At 40.6% G+C, this 19,984-nt stretch overlaps 2 protein-coding genes across 4 annotated transcripts; one reads left to right on the top strand and one right to left on the bottom strand.

The window, feature by feature from the left end:
* The first annotated feature begins 8 nt into the window (after positions 1–8).
* On the top strand, positions 9–2,117 carry LOC124072946 (coiled-coil-helix-coiled-coil-helix domain-containing protein 5). Its single transcript, XM_046414749.1, has 4 exons — positions 9–136; positions 343–483; positions 605–756; positions 1,741–2,117. Coding segments are annotated over exons 1-4 (324 nt in total). The 5' UTR covers positions 9–134; the 3' UTR covers positions 1,770–2,117.
* Positions 2,118–2,394: 277 nt separating this feature from the next.
* lmx1al (LIM homeobox transcription factor 1, alpha-like) lies at positions 2,395–19,633 on the bottom strand. Of its 3 annotated transcripts, none has more exons than XM_046414732.1 (9): positions 19,405–19,633; positions 17,251–17,339; positions 16,354–16,543; positions 6,397–6,629; positions 5,463–5,626; positions 5,216–5,293; positions 5,008–5,128; positions 4,754–4,909; positions 2,395–4,228 (listed from the first exon to the last, which is right to left on the bottom strand). In XM_046414732.1, exons 2-9 carry the CDS (start codon positions 17,309–17,311, stop codon positions 4,035–4,037), a joined length of 1,197 nt encoding a protein of 398 aa, XP_046270688.1. In that variant the 5' UTR covers positions 17,312–17,339; positions 19,405–19,633; the 3' UTR covers positions 2,395–4,034. The 3 variants fall into 3 exon arrangements, with proteins under 3 accessions (XP_046270688.1, XP_046270686.1, XP_046270687.1); XM_046414730.1 differs by having other exon boundaries at positions 2,396–4,228; positions 19,295–19,633; XM_046414731.1 differs by having other exon boundaries at positions 2,399–4,192; positions 19,295–19,633.
* Between the last annotated feature and the right edge of the window lie 351 nt (positions 19,634–19,984).

Here is a 19,984-nt window from a genome sequence, read left to right as displayed (position 1 = left end):
ATTTCCATCCTATCACGATAGTAAGGGGTGGGGTGTATTGTGTGCTTGCCCCATAGACATGGCTCCACATGTACGAACACCGGCGTTATAACCTTGTTCAGCCTCTTCGTGTCAGATAAACCTAAAACAGCAACATGTAAGAAATATAAAAGTGGCTCGCGTCAACATTACATTTACTGTGTTCTCTAGTCTAAACAGTGAAGTAGATACGGATTCTACACAAAGACACTTTGTCGCTACTTTGTTGCGTTTCCTTGTGATTTTTATTGAGTTGATGGGCGCTGGCTCTCATTGAACTTTGTGTGATCACTGACTGATTTGCATACATCTGTTAACTTTCAGGCAGGCTGCTATGGATATCACGGCAAAGTATTGCCATAAGGAAATGGAGGCATATGGGACGTGTGTGGCCTCCAACCCATCAACATGGCAGCAAAAGTGTCATGAACTGAAGATGAAGGTTGCACAGTGCACATCATCACAGTAAGACAACATACTTGTACATTCACTCCTATTTGACTCAGGCATCCTTACACACACACACACACACACTTTTTCCAAGAACATTGCTGTATAACCTCCAACTTTTTCTTTTGTTTGGTAGCCCAGTGATCCAGAAGATCAGACAGGACTGTTCCAAGGAATTTGTGGAGTTTGAGCGCTGTCTGAGAGAAAACCAGGACAAACCTACCTCCTGCTCACCACATGTGGCTCGCTTTCTGGCCTGTGCAGAGTCAGTGGACATTACTGGAGTGGGTAAGTCCTTGCTGGAATTGGCCACAGATAAAACATAAAAGATAGGAAGAGGCATATCACTGTCTCTTAAAGAATGAGAGGTGTGTTTTTTTTTTATTACACTAAATGGTTTGTGCATGTTAGTCATTCAGACTTGCAGCAGTTTAGTCCTGTACTTGGCATCGTTAGAAGGTCTGCTAAACATTAATAAGAACCCATCGGTTTTCATGTATACACAAGGCTGATTGGAATGTAAGAAAAAGGGAGAAAGCTTTTTGGGGCCCAATCACCAGAGTAATTATAATCAAATTTCATTTAAAACCAAAATACTCGCCATTAAAAATGACAAAAGCAAACATATTTTATTGTTGCTTTTGTAAAATGTAGCCTGTTTCATTATGAAAACCTCCTCCTATGAAAAAGGTAGTAAGTAATTTTTTTGTATACAAAATGTCAAAAGTGCTCATTGAATTTACTGGTCTAAACTAACTACAAGCTAATGTTGGTGCATATTTCCTTGCTATGTCAGGATCTGCACAAAAATCAGGATGCCAGAAAAGAAGGAAGTAGAAAGATTGAGCTGGCAAGGGCTTTAGACCCAAATAAAAATGTAATAACCAACTTTTTTGCAGTCAGCTCAAAAAGCTACACCCAGCTAAATAGCCAGGCAGTAATGTTACTAGCCAAGAGGCAGCTAGAGTCATTGAAGGAGCCACCACCAATTGTGAGAAAGGATGATGTCGATAATAGCGAAGACATCCTGCATATGTTTACACAGGGGAGAGAGAGAGAGAGAGAGAGAGAGAGAGAGAGAGAGAGAGAGCATGAACATGCCCTGACATGAGCGAAGCAGATATGGGAAGGTCACATTCACTGGACCTTTTCAAGGACTCTGCTATTTGTGTGGGCTGGTCTGTGTTTACAAAACGGGTCTCATCCTCCACCATTTTTGAGAGGTATTACAGTAATTGTCAACATACCAATGAATTCATTCTCTTTCCTCAGCCCCAAGTCCGGTACCTCAGCCATCATAGCATTCAGACACCTTCCAACATCTTCAGATTCCTCCAGTCTCCACAACAGCACCGATGAGCTGGTTTCACATGTTACTATATGTACAGTGACTGTTAGGATATTTGTTTTCCTCTGTGTGACTTAGTGTAACTATTTGTCTTTCTTCAACAAAGATATTGGAAAGCAGCAGCACTGTGAGTTGAGCCTGGTTGTATAAAATATTTAATTACTGCATCGCTCTTTTGCTCCTCATGTAAATCTTGTGTTTGTGTGAAAATAACATAATTGTCTGTATTGCAAGGAAGTCTGTTTTTTACCGATTTGTATTGAACCAACTCATTAAAACTGACACCAGACTTGTATTACTTGTACATTGTGGTTATCCTGTTTTTCTTTCGCTTGTGTTTCTCCCTCCAACCCTTGCCAGGTCTGAGTCAGGATCAAATATTAAACTGGAATGTTTCACTCCCACACAAACTCTCCTGACTACTCAGTGACTGGGAAATAGGGTCTGGGAGGAAAGGTCTGGGAAGAAAAGAAGGAGAGGGAGGAGGCTGTCCACTTCTAATCAGCGGGACTACTGAGAGAGACAGAGGGAGGATGTTGAGTTATGAGCTCTGTGACCACTAAGCAGAACAGACCTTTTCTGGTTCAAGTATTAAAGCTTTGAAGGGGGTAATGGAGGGGAAAAAGATTAATTTCTTTTCAAGTGTAATATCTCCACTTTATATCACATGAGGAAGTGATCAGTGCATCGTCATTAATCATATTTCGAACAATAAGGCAAGCGCACTTCAAAGATGAAACGGCAGATTGTATTGAAGATACGGCAACATTACATTCAAAGCACATCACCTGGCAGTCACTGAACAAAAAAGTAAGATAGGAAGTCGCCTAATACCGCACAAATAAGTTACATTCACAAAAATATTACTGTAAAAATACCATTAGTCAGTGATCAGAGGCAAACATAATGCCACGAAAGAATGTTACAAGCTGTAGCTGATCACTGGCACCTAAAAATGAAACAAGTATCATAATCTTATTTTATTCCGCACCACATTGTGAGTCTAATCCCGATGTTTTCTGCAACACTTGCTATCCAACTTCAGTTTGGAGGCTAGTCCTTTAGACCTACTTGTGACACATAAATATCATGCTACAGTTTAAATATTTGCTGATTTTCACAGAAGAAGGTACAAAATATCTACCTAACAACATCTAATTTGAGATGTTTGAGAAAGAAATTATTACAGAAAAGTGACTACAACAATTAATTGTAACACAATCATACTCACATTTACATTTGGAGCACATCATCGTGAACCCAGTGTCCTAACTTTTGGGCATTGAATGTCATTGACTGCACTGCTTCTTAGTGGTTATAATATAAAAAAAAGGATGGAAAAGCTAAAGCAATTGTCACTTTTACAACCCTGTTTCCGCATAAGGCCCTTCAAATTACCCTGTAGTGTTGTCAAAATGTAAAAAAAAAATTTGTTTTTTGGTCCATATTTTACCAGTCATGCATTATGAAAAACTTAGTTTGAAATGATAATTTTACATGGAGTTACTTCCTCTTTGAAATCTGTGTTCTTGAAGCCATTTGGGCTATTTAAATTGGTAAACCTGTCCAGCACAATGTCCTGAGTTATAGCTCAGGTTACATAAACACACACACACCAACCTGAGAGCAAAATTGTACTCCAAGCCATATACAGTAATGTATACGTTGCAGTCTTTCACACACAATAACTAATCACTAATTCTGTCAAAAAAGTTATGCAATATGCTAATATAACTTAGTCCCTCAGCTGCTCATTAGACTCCTAAATACATGTAATTTGATTGATGAATTCACTTTCAACAACCAATTATCATCTGTAATTCATGATATACATATTAATGTTTGAATAAGTGTCTGATTTTTTCATTTTTGCCGGAAAGTGCCATGAAATGTGTTTTATTTTAGCATTACATAAATACAACAGGAGAAATTGAGGTCTTTTTACATATCTGGGACATTTACAGTGTCTGTATTTCCAGCATGTGATTCTTATCGAGGAACGATGATGGGAACATTATGTGAATCTGCTTCAAACTGGTATCATAACTATGTCTCACTTGTGATGATTTTGGCCTGTGATAAAAGCTCAGAAGTGTATTTGGGTGTAGGTATTTTCATGGAGAGTGGTCCCACAGGCATGTTGATGGACAAACTCCATTAGCTGCATCTCTGAGGTGAAAGGTGGACTAGGAGGGGCGAGGGTGAGAGTTTATAAGGGTCAGGAGGTGAAGTAGGAGTTCTGCATGGAGTAGAGACGGTCGATGGGGTTTCCCACCCGTCCTGGCAGGAGACCGCTGTCCCCAGTTGCTAGGAGGCAATCTCCAAGGTGGCCAAGGCTTCCATCGCTGTCCAGGTCATGGAACACTGTCTCTGAGTCTGTGGTGAAAAAGGGCAAGAGTGTGTACAGCTGATCTTAAAAGAGAGCACAGGAGAACACAAAAAGAATGTAAAAGTAAGCACTAATTTGTACTCAGAAATTGAAAGCTAACAGACCAACCAAACAGACTGTGAGTGAGCCTCTGTAGTTTAACCTCAGCCTTACAGCCTTTACTTACGCCCTCATAGCTTCTAGCAACTGCTAATCATAAAAAAAAAGGGCTCTGCAAACATTCTCCTATTATCTAACGTAACATCATGCATGCTTTTGAATCCAAATGTGTAACAGCATGATGTCATTATGTCAACAATAATGTCAATAGTGATGTCATTATGTCAACAATAATTGGAATATGTAATATTGCTATTGTCACAATAAGATTTTTTTAACCACATTCCAATTTATGCTGATGTCATTGTGAACAACACAATATGTCACAACCCTAAAAGGGACTTGGAATTGAGGTTTTGACTCTAATGACAGTGAGGAGGATAATGAAAAAATGCTCATTTTGAGGGAACAGTTTCTTTTAAATTTGCATCTTCAACCTCTCGTCCTACCATAGGAGTGGAGCTGCTCATTGTTCAGCTGTGGCGGTGTAAGCCCATGTCGAAATGGTTCTCCACCGTAGATGTTGGGGTCCAGAGCGAGCAATTGCTGACGTGGCAGAGAGGGATACCCCAGAATCCCATCCATGCCATGGGTACTAGAGCCATCTACATAGAGATGAGAATCCCTTTAGTCATACCATTCATTATCTATTCAGAACTTTGCTTATTCTTCTTGATTCTGCATTGGCACATTAAGCTTTTACCCTCACTGTCATCATTGCTCTGGCGGCCACCTCTGCTTGGTCCCCTCCTGGTCCCTCCCAGCTGCTCCTGTTCCTGCTGCTGCTGCTGCTGTTGCTGCTGTCTGCGAGCTATCTTCTTCATCTGACGCACAAAAATGGACACTGTTTGAATTTTCTCCATGGGTTGATGTGCGAGACAGAACATGATCTCAGGAAATGTATGTCTAACCTTGGCTCTCTGGTTTTGAAACCACACCTGCACAACTCGCACTGTCAGTCCAGTCTCAGCTGCCAGTGTCTCTCTCACCTACAGGTGAGAATTTTTCATTGCTTTTAAAATACAAATTTTATGGCAACAAAACAGAAATTATTAGCTATGCAGACTGACCAAGTGGGCAGAGAACAATTAAGTTTGTGAGGAAAGGGAGCATTATCTGGTGGACATTTCAACTGATAAGACGAGCAGATCTGCCCACCTTGCGGCAAGGCTTAGCTGACACTTCAAAGGAAGCCTTGAAAGCACGACGCTGCTGTGTGGTCAAGATGGTGCGTGGTCGTTTTGATCGCTTGTGCTCCTTGCCTTCATCACCACCTTTCCCCCCACCAGATCCTACTCCACCGTCCTCATCCTCACTTTTCACTGAGCAGGATAAGCAGACAACAAAATTGTCAGAACAGCAAAAAATTTTACTTCCATGAATTGACAAAGAAGTATTTACAACTGTGGAAAAAATTCTGAGCATTTACAGTAATGACATTCTGGAGAATAAAACTGTTTTTGGAGTGTTAAATGCCAAATTGTTTCAGTGGTCCAAAGGTTCTGCTCTGTATACTGTAGAACATTCCCAGAATCCTCTATTAAAACCAATAAGCACCTGTGCAGACTACCTTCACTGAACCAAAGTCAACACACTTCCCAGCCTTTTTGCTACACTTTCCAAACAGAAGCAACATCGTCTGAAAGTGAAGGATGACACTTCGAGCTCTATATTTAAAAGCTGAGGTATTATTACTGCTACATGTCTGAAACATTTCATACAAATTTTTTTTTTTTAACTTTTGGCATTACAATGGACAGCTATGCCATGCAGTTCAGACTCAGTATCCCAGCAGTCACTGAGACAGTAACCTAATCAGTGCATGAGATCCTGTGAACTACATACCCATTTCCTACTTACTGAATAACGGAGCAGCTTGAGACCTACCCCCTTAAACCCTCATTTGGCCTCCAGAAGCTGCTCACTGGTCTACAGTGAAGGAATGTGAGTGAAATTGGATGTACTGAAAGATATGTTGAATGCATGAATGTAAAAGAGAGACAGAGTTTCGCTAAGTTGTATGTAGAAACTCCAGGCAAGGGTGAATTGACTGTTATGTAGGCAAAGCAGCTTTGTAACAAACCCTCGTTACCTGATTCAGTTGGTGTGGGACTAATAGCAGCCAGCATTTCCCTCTCCTTCTCATAGTCCATGCGACAGAGCAGCTGGCCTTCTTTCAGCACAAACTCATCACCTCTTTGCAGTCGGCGTTCACACTCACAGCAAGTGAAGCAGCCCAGGTGGTACACCTGGCCTTGCACGCGCATTATCAGCTCCGATCGTCCAATCACCTGCAGGCAGGCGCTGCACTTCCTTACAAACAGCCTGAGACACACAAAGAGACACATGTGATCATACATGTGAAGGATGCCTGCATAAACCGCATTGCACGGCATTGTGGGAGTCAAGGAGTGAAGAAAAAGAAAGCTGAGGTAATTAAAGATGGAGGCACAGACAAAGAGCTCCGATACATTTACCCTCAGCTCAAATGATTCTGGAGATTACCATAGTCTCTTAATTAAAGGTCGTATAAACATTACCCAATTCACAGAGCAACAAGGTGAACATCTGCTGAGAGGAATTACAGCAGTTGGCATTTTACATTGTATTTTCATTTCTCCCTCTTTCCAGTAGGTGGCAGTAGCTAACTTGTGATAATGGAGCTGCCTGCTGTGAGTCTTTTCCTTTTCAATAAATCCCAAAAATGTTGAAATCTGTTTGATGGAGTAAACTCCAGCCTATCCATATCCCACCCACAATCTTAAAGTACTTATTTAACACTATGAATAAGCTTAGTACAGAGTCCTTCTCAGTTCCATTGCTTTTTCCCCACGACCACTTTCCTCCCTTTGTCCACCCATCTCTCCTCCTGTGAGATGTTATAACCCTTCAGTTTCTCTCCTGCCTCACCAGCTCTTCACGTCCCTATTTTCATTCACAGGACAAGTCCCTGCCATTAAATTCCTCACAAATCCCTGCTCTCGCACTTGGTTTCCTCCCCCCTCCCTCCCCGGTATTTTCTGCCAGCATTCCCAGTTCTCCCTCACGCCCTCCCAGCCTGCCTCCCCAGTTCACTGAAACTAATAAAGACAGGATTAATTAGATTGTTGTTTAAACAGTGCGATGGCCAGACAGACGCTGTAAACTCATAACCAGGGATTGGGGATAGCATGGGGTTAATCTCTCTCCTCTCACTTATGCACACTAAAACACACAAACATAGACGCTCACACACACATACATGTATACACACCCCAAATATATAAGTATAAGTATACCTAGTCTGATATTGGCTAGTTACCAGCATTCACCCGTTACAATTCTGGTGGTGCAGATATGCTTGATAACAAGAATATTTATTTAATCGGGAGAGTTACCAGGATGTCAGAGCATAGGTGTAAGAAACAGAACAAAACACAAACCTGAACAAGAGGGAAGAGAGGATGGGGGGTGAAGAGAGGGAGGAAGGGACAAAGGCAGAAGTGTTGACGCTCCCTGACTGAGTGATAGGAAGGTGTTGCTGCCCAAATCTGGAGTGTAAAGAAGGAGCCAGGTCTGCACATTAGAGCTCCTAATCTGCGATTCTGTCCCAAACGCAGCTGCTACGGCTAATCTTTCTCAATCCATCTGCCAAACGCTCCCCAAATTCCCCAAATGACAGTGTCACAACTTAACATCAAAACACAAACACAAGTATCACTACAAACAGCCCCATGCAAGTCTATTGTGACAGGACCTTGTGTTTAACTAAAGGTTGTTGTACCTATTGTCTTACAGAAAGATTGCACTGCATCTTGGAGAGATCCTTCTGCTGGAAAATATCTGCAAAAGCCTATAAGTTAATCATAATATCTAACACTTATTCCTCAAAGGAAAGCATTCATCCCATTGTTCTGTGCAGCCTCGCTCTCCGACCAAACGCACACACTCCAACACCTTAAATGCCTTCTTTCACTGTGGACAAAATACCACAGAACATAATTGTCACTGGATTGCTTGACATAAGACCGATGATGTTGGTGGTTAAGTCCCACACTCCCTAATCGGGGTGTGCGCAGCACGGTAGGAATTTACTCAACATGGCAAATGAAGGCAACTTGGGGCAACTGCCACAGAGGGGGGTCTGTAAGTAGATCAGTCTAATCCCTCTAATAGAAGTATCATTCACACTACCCCTGACCAGGCTTAGCTCCAAAAAATCAGTATGGACACTGTGGTTCACAGGCACATGAGTTTCATGTAAAGTACTATCTAGTCATTATTATTATTATTATTGTTGTTGTTTGTCTTCTCTTTTACATGAGTTTAAGATGATCCAGTAATCAATATATTATGGAAGTTTGTTTTTGCACAAGATGCTGTGAACAAACCTTTCATATAGGATATTTTGAAAAGAAGTTTGCTTTGGATTCAGAGGGCTTGCCTCTGATGAAATGACACTTGTAATATTCACACAGAATTACAAAGAAGCAAAGCGTGAGTGCAGACAGAGGACTGTGATGTACAAACCCTCAGAAACTTTGGCTGCAGGCACCTTTATGTTTGGTGCAATGGATTTCTGAGGGGTTAGGGGGGGCACAGCTAATTACAAGCTCACTGATTATGAGATCAAATGTAGAGAAGCAGAAAAAGGTGATGCGTTGTAAGTACTGGGTGGTTACAATCCACCCTCCCCTACTTGCTTATTGTAGATCCCAGACATACAAACAGAATAACAGAATCTCCATCATCTCCCTAAGCTGTGTCATGTGGCATTGTTTTGCCTGTGAGCTCTGACAAGTATGACATTGTGTGGACCACAACACAGTCATTCCATAAATATGTATGTGTCTCAAAGCAATTACAGTTTTTGTGCGTGCTTTCGTAATTGATGAATATGTATACAGGTACTGGTTTGCGTATTCTAACTCCTACTGTGCTAAGTTTGGAGCAGTTGCATGCCACGTGGACAGATTAAAGCATCATTCTGAAACTGTGACTCATCAGAAAATATCTACCAGTGCCACTCATTTCCGTTCTTATTCTTTATAGGTAAAGATGCATTTCTTCCTCACAAACTCACAAACAAAATATTATAAGGTGAGATATTCAGGTGCTGGCTTGTGATTCCTAAACATGTTATGTGCTCAGAATGACCATGTGTGTCACACAAATGGGTGTTTACACGTTCCTTGAAAAGGAAGGTACATACAAGGTTTTATGCGATCGATGCAGCAAGAACAAATGATATGCAACAATCTTACTTCTAAGTTGTATTCTGTTTAGTATCCATTTCTTCGTTGTGTGTTGAAGGGTGTGTGGAGATGTGTGTGTACGTGCACACTTTTTTTTTTGGCGGATATTGCTCTGTGAAGCAAAATGGCTCAGAGCCAGGGTTCAGTAATCACATCATCTCCTTTTATTAAATCTCCCTGCACTGCTTCTGTGTTATTAAAATCTCCCAGCATTCCCCACGATACTCACTACCCCTGCCACCACTCACTCACACTCACACAAATACACACACACATATATAAATATATATGTAGTACAGTCTCACACACACACACATATGGGTATATATACAGTCACACACAAATATGCACAGTTTGTGTAAACATAGATAAGGTGCCCGGGTACAAACATCAATAAAACACTGACAGATGCTGTCATTTGTGCACCGTATCCATCCATGCATCAATAAAGTAACATCATAAACAGTCCTATTGCTCAATGAACACTCCAAAATTTGTTAAAGCCACATTTAAGTTGTTATCTAATGGCCAAGAGGGCCTGCAGTGTACAGAATAATCTTTTGAGGCATTTCTGCACAAACCCTCTGTCAGTCTCACAGTTATACAGTTACATGGCATGACTCTCACTGTGAATCGTTCATACTAGCAATGAGAGCAGCTCTACACGAGAGCAACACCGATGCCTGTAATATTCAAGACGTAATGTAATGTACCTGTGTAAAGTAACAACAAATAACCTGCATGGTGTGCGTGCTCTGTGTGTCTGGGTGTGTGCGATTTACACCTGATGCTACCAAGAATGAATGCTATGTGTGAGGATATGGACGTGAGTGTGTGTGCTTGTATGACTGAATGTGTGCGCGCGTGCATGTGTGTGTGGGTGTGTGTGTGTGTGTGTTAGTTTAGATAAAACAGTTAATCCCCAGGCCACCAGAACGCAATATCCTGTCTGCCCATTTCTCATTTCCTGTCTGTCTCTGGCGGAGTGGGAAGCAGTAGGAGGGGGTGGTGGCGGGGGACAGCGGGACCCGTTGCCCCAGAAACAGGAGATACAGCCGGTCGATTTGAGAAAAGTCTACGCCGATCTCCCTATCTCTCCCTCTCTGGTGCGACCCCCCCCTATTCTTTCTCCTTTTTTTCTCTCCCTCTCTGCTTTTATTATCTCAGATTTAATAAAGCCAAGGCGAGCAGCTTGTTCTGCCATGAAACATTTATTAGCTGTCTGTTATAAAATTGTTGTGGGGGAGGAAAGATGATGGGGTCTCATCTCACATTATGCAAAAACAGTGGCACTATCACCCCCCCATGCCCCCACCCCCCCACCCTTCACCTAGGCAAAAATCTGCCCTTCCTTGTGGCTGAATCCCCACCTAAAACTCTCAGACACCTTGTCTTTACCTTCTTTATCCCATTTCCAATGCTTTCTCCATCAGTGAAGTCTCTTCCTTTCATTTATACCATAAAGTCCAACTGTTCTGCAACAGAACACCGTCAAAACACAAAACTTCCCCATCTCTACTTTTCTTTCCTTTGGCACACCTCCAACCATCATCTGTTGAGCTGCAGGTTTAGCTAATGTGTGGCTCCTGGGTAAGTCTCAGAACTGCATGCATGTATTATATGTAGCCTCTCACTGGGATTTATACAATGCAGTCCTGAGCTGTCGGCTTCACCATGATTCACAGAGAACTCACACTGAACTACAAACTTTACTTCCACTTTACTTGAAATTTTGAGTTATTAAGACACACATTTTATCACTTGCCTCTAACACGTACCAGTAATGCGGACAGTTCTGGTTTCACAGATGTTAAGAATTTCTGAGAGATCTTAATACAACCATGGCATTTCTTTCAAAGGCAGGAGATTCTTGGAAATGTTTTTTTCAATGCAAGTTTCATGAGCACATCAAAAAGACATTTAAACTTGAGATCTCCTCTCCAGTTTTAGGCCTTAATGTCTGAAAATCCAACAAATAAATTCCAAAAGTTTCTATATGGTGAGATACCACAAGCATACCACATAAGAAAGGAGTTTTTTTGTAAATTTAAACAGACCTTTCAAACTGTGGCAGTTTCAGTGTTCGAACTCGATATACTATAAGTAATTAATTAATATGACACTGACTCATTAACCAGAGTTGAGGTGCTAGCTGATGGGACTGAGGGCTTGTTGTTCTTCTGATATGTCGTTGCATAATTCTCTCTGACAGTATTTCCCTGCAGCCCAGCATCAGGCCTGTCATCACAGGACAGCCACAGAATGCTGGATAATTAGCACTGCACCCAATCAGTCTCCCCACCACCTCCTCCCATTCCCATCCTTAGACACAAAGAGGCGCTGAGGGAGGGGAGGCGATTAAGAGAAAACAAGGGATAAACGGGAAGATAAACTGTTTGGTGTCATCGCTGCCATCAATCTCAACGAGAACAAAATGAGGTTTGGAATAGAGAAATATTATTACAAAGGAGACAGTGATGAACGAGGTAACGGATAGAGAGACAGCGAGAGAAACTGTGGGTGGGGTGAGGGTATGAAGGGGAGAAGGGGGCCAGAAGATGCGGCTGCTATCCTCAGTCTCAGTGTTTTATAGCAGCAAGAGTCACAAGTTTGCTCACAGAAATGCACCGTAAATTGAGAGGCTACTCTGTCGGGCCGTTGTTTTTAGACTCATACGTGACTACCTGTTCGACAGAGGGAGATTCCATGAGGGCAGGGTGCCTCTCCCTCTCTCTCCCTGTCTGCAAAGAGAGGGTTTGTAAACCTCAGTGTAGTCCCAGTGCCCTCCACCCCACAGAGTGAGGTATTAAACCCAAGGTTTAGTGAATATCCACCCTGGTGACCTGTTTTTCACAGGGCTGAAGCTGCCTTTATGGGGCTTATAAGGGAGCTCGCATGCAGGCTCCACACAGCCAGACCCTTCATTCTGTCTGGGCACAGCACTGTTGACCAGGGAACAGTGGCCTTATACTGCTCAGTTTGGCAAGGACCCACAATGTCGAGCCGGTGTGTAAAAGACAATAACTGTGAAAAAGTGTGTGTAGGTTACAGAAGATACATGCATGCTAATCAAATGATTTCATTGTCTTATTTTTTGATCAGAATAATACTTAAACATCCTGTAACTTTTAATCAAAATATACCATATTTCTACAGGGGCTGATTTAGATATTCAGAAAAATGTTACTCATTAACACTCAGGTTTCCTGTTTCTAATTGCAGTTAATTGTTTTCCAGTTCAAATTTGTTCTATTCCTTCCATCTTGTTGGCAAAATTGTACCCGAGCATAAAAACATCCTCATGAGATTTTAGTGTGTGGAGGGAGGTCTTGCCACATGCTGAACACCTGGTCCATACCAGGATGGAGTTCCGTTTCTGGAGGTTTCAAAACAAAAAATAAATCCACCAGAAAAATCCACAAGATGCACTTGAGTTTATTGTGTCTAAATCCCCTCATTTCCATAACAGATTGAGAGCAGGGAATCTTGAAACTGAAGGCATACCTCCTGTTTCATTATATAAATAATTATTGGCAGAATGGTGATTTCTTATCTTTTGCAAGAAGTTTCAGGTACTGAACTTAAATACCACTCACAACTGATTACTGAACCTATATTTGATATAGTTCCTTATGGTGCTTGAATAGTTGGATTGGGTTGATGTGCTTCACCTTAAAAAGGCTACTATAATGTTAAAACCTGACTTTGGATTTTTGAGAATCAGCGCAATAATATATTTGAATTTTGAAATATCTTTCAAAAACATTAAACATGCAAATGTTGAATAAACTTTTGCCTCGAAGGCAGTTTAGCCCAAGATGAATCGGTGTGGGGGATGGGTCACATTTCAAAATTAGATTTGTTTTCTCATTTGAATTGATAGATTGATGATCTACATGCCACCGCCCCCCCCACACACACACCTCAACAGAATAGATTAATTAGTTTGTTTTTTTTAATTAGGGATATCTCTCTAAAACATATATATATATTCTATTTCACCATTTCCTGTTAGGAGCTACAGAAAACAATCACGTGTGAACAAATGCACATGGTAACAGTGCTGTGCGGTGTGGCCGTTAGCTCATGCAGATGGAGAGTTGGGGAGGAGAGTTCTGCCTGTCTGTGTGATGGGAGGGTGCAATCGAAGCAACAGATAAATTAAAAAATATTTGGTCCAGTGAGAGACACTGCATGACAGTGAGATGGAAAATAGCCCAGTGTGAGCAAGATGTTTTCTTACCATGCGTGCACATCCACACATTCTTCAAAAACGTGAGTCAATTACTTAAACACTAGACAATCAGTGTGCACAGACATCAGGGCAGCTGATTTTCCTCTTTGCCTTTTTCAGCCATCTGGAACTGAAATGGAACCAAACTTAAAGTGGAGGGTTGAAAGAAAAAAGACGAATCCCCTAATAACTGTAATAATTGCAAATTCTTATGCATGTTTCAAATTCTTGGACATGGTCATCTGTTACAATGCACACACCTGCTCGAGACAGGGGGGGTGTAGTGTAAGGCGCTGATGGACAGACTGCAGGGAAAACAAGGAGACATTGTTGCTGATCCACTGAAGGTCACAGGCAGTGTGCCAAGTTTGGCACTGGCTCACACAACAAGGCAACCATCCATATGCAATGTATAGGGGACTAAACCAACATTGCAGTGAATGAACTGCTGACTATTAATTTAGATCCACAATTACAGTCATTACACGAGGAGAGCAAATACGCTTTTTCATTCCATCACTGAAAATGAACCCAGCGCTTCATTTATGATAAGCTATTGCCTCCACATTTCCCACTCATTTTTCCAGATAAACGTCACACAATGGGACTTTCATCAACCACTTCTCCTCTCTCTCTCTCTCTCTCTCTCTCTCTCTCTCTCTCTCTCTCTCTCTCCTCTCTGCCTGTCTCATTCTTTCTCTCTCTCTTTCTCTTTCCTCCAGATGTCAGGTACAGTGGGAGAGTCTGTGCCGCTGGATGCCGTCTGACACTTTTCAAAACAATGATAACAAGCTTCAGGATCGTCCTTCAGCTGTCTACCGCTGGAGCTCCCACTGCAGGCACACCCTCTGACCGCGGCGCACACCAAACAGCCGAAACATAAAGCAGACACACACACACGTACACGATATGGCCTCAAAAATTACCACAGATTTGAACCATCAACTTATTGACGTGTGCAAATGCTGTCTGTTGTATTACTATGGAGCATGGAACAGCAGTGTTAAGTGCAGTTAATTCAAAGGAGACTGTGACCATAGCAACATATGAATGGTCTTATAAATTCAAAATCTAGGAGCAGTCGAGTGTATACTATGCCAGAAACTTCCTATTAATCATTAATTATCTTAATAGTTCTTTATATCTCATCACATAAGCATTAAACACTTTTACACATTGTCGGCAATATTCTGTATCATTGTGGTCTGGGTCACACTTACATTCAGCTACATTTTTCACATTTATTATCTGTGTGTGTGTGTGTGTGTGTGCGTGTGAACAATTGTATGAAATAGGAAATTATAAAATTCCTGTTAATGTTATAATAGTAGACTTACTTTCCATACTTCAGCCAGACATAATCAAAAGCCTGACCACAATCTAAAATGAGGCTTTGTGCGTTTGAGCAAAGCTTTTGTGCTCTTTGTAGGGATGGACTTGTGGGATAAAACATATTTTTACAACATTCTCTTTGTTAGATATAACTTGGATAGGGGTGTTGAAGTTGGTTCTTAAAAATTTTCTCAAAATGTCGTTTAACAAACACCAGTAGGACATTCACATTTCAGCTACATACGCCATCCCCTCCAGTTAACTGATTCAACATGCATTCATGTTTTGGTGAACTTAAACATTTTTAGTCAAATGTCTGCAGTGTGATAGTTGAATTGTGTGAGGCTCCTTTCTAACTTTTTTGGACACTTACACACCTACCCAATTTAACTGTTAAATAATGCTTAATAGTTTGGTAAAGCCAGCTGTTTCAGCCTGAAGAATGCAGTGTGCACTGTGGAGATCCCCACATGTATGCATGGCAGAGAGACTCTGACTCTCATCAGTATTTTCAGTTTAACTTGACTAACAAAGCGATTTCACTTTTCACATATTTTTGTCCTGAGTATTAACATAATGTGTGAGTTTTGCTTCCTCTTGGTGGGTATGAGGAGGCTGAGGGACACAACTTCTGCTTGCTTTTGATTGGAGGAAAGTGTGACTTATTTTATATTTGATTTTAATGTCTTATGACTGGGATATGTCAAACTGAATTGCCCATTGTGTGCAATTCAGTTTGACATATATATTAAATAAAGTTTTCTGCATCTGAATCAGAATCAGCTTCACAGCTTCACAGCTCAGATAATTTCCCTCTCTACTGCAAATAATCACTTGTAGTTAGATTTGAGATTTAAGATTTCATGCAACGTGCTACACTTTTGGGGTATTAGTACATTATATGAATATTTTGATTATTTTGAAATGTGTAGTTACTCATTTCAAATGCAGAATATATAGTACTATTAATGTGGGACAAAGCATGAAAATACAGAGGAAATAAACATCTCCAGAATACATGAACTCTGAACTCCTTGAACAACAATATGAGAACATGCATTTTTAATTAATAGGAAAATTTTCTCAACCTGTACCTGATCCGAGAGGATGAGTAATTCTGTTTGTATTGCGTTATGGTTTAAGCAGAGGGTTTATTTCTTCTTCCACTGCTGCCCGGTTCTCTCATGTCAGTGGAGCAACAACAAACAGTGAACCCTACATCTGCTTGTGAGTGTGTGTAAGCTCTTACTTCTCATAGTCGTGCTTGCAGTACAGCAGGCGGTCCCTGCAGTAACAGGTCCCGGTGAGTGCGCTCAAACACACGGCGCACTTGACGCAGGTCTCGTGCCAGGAGCGCTCGTTCACGCGCAGCAGGAAGCGGTCGGCGATGGGAGACTCGCAGCCCGCGCACAACTCGCCCCCTCCCCTGTACTCCGGACCTGGAGGACACATATCAATGGGTGGATAGAGAGTCAGAGGCAGGGCAAAAACCCGGCTATGGGGTCATGGGTCCAGTTTTTCCCGGTGCGACCCCACCCCATAATAAGGCAACGCGGACTCCTCCAGATTTCTCTTTTGGACCGCTGGACGCTGGCTTTCATAACTTTTAAATCTCAAGATTTAAAAAGCCTGTACAATTTTCATTTAAGCCATTCCCAAATAGATTTTATGTGCATTAATGGTTTATTATATCCCTGAAAAAAGTCATGTTGTTTTTTATTTATCTATTTATTTTATTTCAATTGAATTGAAAAGCGTAACAAACGCAGCTTTTGTTATTGCCTCCGATGCTGTCCCTCTGATATCCTCATAATATTTTTGCTCTGAAGTGAATTCATAGCTTAGGTAATCAGTAGTGATTTTATCACACTTGATGGGTAGGACCTGTAAGAGCACAGAGTGTCGTACATTGCACGGATTGTAAGGTCCCCTGATAAATATAAATAAAACTGGCTTGACTTTTCCTACAGGGACGGTTGGTATATGTTCTAGTATGATATTTATTTCTTGAGGTATTTAATATTCGTATATAATATTCTATGCTTATCACGATATGGTATGCTTATAATATTTTCCTGTATGGTGATAACATTTAACGTTTAATTTCATTTGGGCCTCATGCAACAAAATCTCAGTTAACACTCACCAAAAGGCGTTGAGGATGGTGGCTGTTGCAGACAAGACTGCTGGCTTTCCTCTGTTTTCATCCCTTCTCTCCTTCCCTCAGTGTGATCGCTATGAAAGAAGAAGAAGAAGAAGAAGAAGAAACAGTATTTCGAGCTCAGATATCAGCTGCATCACTGCAGTAAATCCGTTTGAAAATAAGAAAACTGACAAGACAGAATGCGAGCCGATGCACGCAGATGATGAAAACCAGCCACTATGGAAAAAATTTAATATTTCCAAGATGACATTTTACAGGCAAAATAGACCCAAAATTACAATCAGTTAGACTTAATAAATACACACACACAAATCTTTTTATTTAAAATCTCTAAAGGCAACAATAGCAATGATAAATTAAATTACAAAGCATAAAAAACGACACAATTGACTAATATTATTTTAAAAAATAATAAAAAATAAAAATAATTACATATGAGCATCACTGTTTTACCTGTTAAATTTCTGAGTAATGTTAGGTTACAGTTTAGGGCCCTAAATCTAGTCAGATGCTTGGCCTATTATAAGAAAATGCACCTCAGCCTTTAAATATCGGTCAACAAAATGAGCAAAAAATAATCAAAAGCTTGAAAAATGTTTTTTCCCCTCACGTTTGTGGAAATACCAAAATGTACGTTCTAATATATGTAGACTATATCCCAATATCATTTTAGACATTTTTGTTTAAATTATTTGAAAATATGTATGTTTAAAGGTCTTTCTCTAAAAGACGGCCAACAATGTGATTGTATTAGTTTTATGCTTTTATTCTAATTTGCACCCTTATTTCATTAAATGTGTGTGAGGTAGTACAGAAGAAACACTGAGGAGAAACACTGAAAGACGCTGACGGCATGTTGCATCCTAAAAAGGTCTCCTTAAAAATCGATAAATTCCAATAAACATAATAAACACAGACTAAACAAATCTCTTATTTTTCTGCCACTTTAATGTAGATTGCTTGCTGTAGCCTGATATCATTCAGTCGAACCTATTTTATTTATAGTCCATATTCAATTGCATATTAATTAAAAAAAATCGATTGATATTTGTAAAATAAATAAATAAATAAATATCTTCCTATTTTTTAAAATAATAACCTATGCTATTACTTTTGGGTAGCTTGGGCAGTGAGTCTCTAAAATCCACTCCAGGTTATTGAATAAACTAATTGCCACAAAAAAAAAAAAAAAAAATCAAACAAAAAACCCCCAAAAACAAATCAAGTAATGAAATAAAAGAAATGGGTTATGTAAATACAGCTAATCTGATTTGATGTTTTGCCTAATTGTGGGTTGAATACATTACCGACATTTTGTGTAATGCATCGATAATTACATGTTGAAGCTAACAGCGTGACATTGCGACGATTAAAGGAATTAAAAAAAACGTAAGATTTGATTAACTTTGCCTCAGGTCACCTGGAGCTATGAAAGGACATGTAATTGTTATATCATGTGAAGATCAATAACCTGCTGAGGTTAAAAGACTGACATTCAAAGAAACGGCAAGAATCTTGTGAAAGTAGTGAAGGAATTAATTTCATAACAGAGAAAATTAAATTGTTTTGATAGTTTAGTTTAGGATTAGCCTTTCGCTATCAAAAGTAAAAAAAGGAAGTTGAGTCTATTTTGTTCCAACAACTGCATGTTATCCCCCTACTCGTTAAACTCATGTAAACCAATGAAATAATAATCATTAAACAGTCTCCAAAGCAACGTATTTGAGACTGGGCCAACCAACTGAAACCCAACCCCTAATAAAATCGATGCCTTTCTACGTTATCTTAGGCTGTTTGTTTGGACTGACAGATCACAGAACATAATTTCTCAGACAGCAAGGTCATCGTGACTTCAGCTTTCTTTCTTTTTTCTTCACCTGAGCACTTTTAAAAACACGCTAAATAACGTTGGACTCAAGCCTGCGCTGCCGGACTGAGAGGCGCATATCAGGTCAAGCAACAAAACTGTATAGAAATCACGGGTCTGCCTTCACCGACAACCTGTTCTTGAGTTGCGGAGACCTACCTTGAGGTGAAACACACTCCTCCTGAAATCTCGGTTGGCAACATTAAAAACCCGGGGAAACTTTCGGCCGGTAAAAGAACAGACGCGTTCACAAGATTGTTCACCTGTACCTCACAGTCCGGCGCGCATGTTGTCTACCGTAAAAATCCAAATACCATGATGACCCAAACTATTGTCTATTGTCTCTCCCGTTTTCTTCGCCAGCCGTGTGTGCGCTCTGACTTGTTTTGTGCGTAAAAAGGCGCAGAGGGAGGAGGAGATGGACAGACAGAGAGGGAGGGAGAAGGTGCGGAAGATGATGGGGGAGAAGATGAGCGATGATGCATCCTATTGATAACTCAGACGAGGATGATCTTTTGCATTTGTGTTCAGTGTTAGACGGACACTTAAAAGGGCGCAGCTGATACCTGCAAAGACTTGTCTTGATACATTAATCCTCCTCCACAAGGGGAAAAGATCTATAATGACGCCAGTATTTCATTATATGCTTGAACTACCTGATTCTGGTGAAATATTATCGGAAGGACAAAAGCAAATGAAGATGAGAGCAGTTACAGTCAACCATAATTATATTTAGACATCGGAAATAGTTGTCTCACTTCATTACACTCTAAACTGAAGCAGGTCCCAAGGTAAAAAAGGCTGGTGTCGAGGTAGGAAAAGTAACATCTCAGGACATGTAATTAGAAA

The sequence above is a fragment of the Scatophagus argus genome, chromosome 16 (genome assembly GCF_020382885.2).
Source record: "Scatophagus argus isolate fScaArg1 chromosome 16, fScaArg1.pri, whole genome shotgun sequence".
In the NCBI taxonomy this organism is placed as follows: Eukaryota; Metazoa; Chordata; class Actinopteri; family Scatophagidae; genus Scatophagus; species Scatophagus argus.
This window is presented reverse-complemented; position numbering and strand designations above follow the sequence as displayed.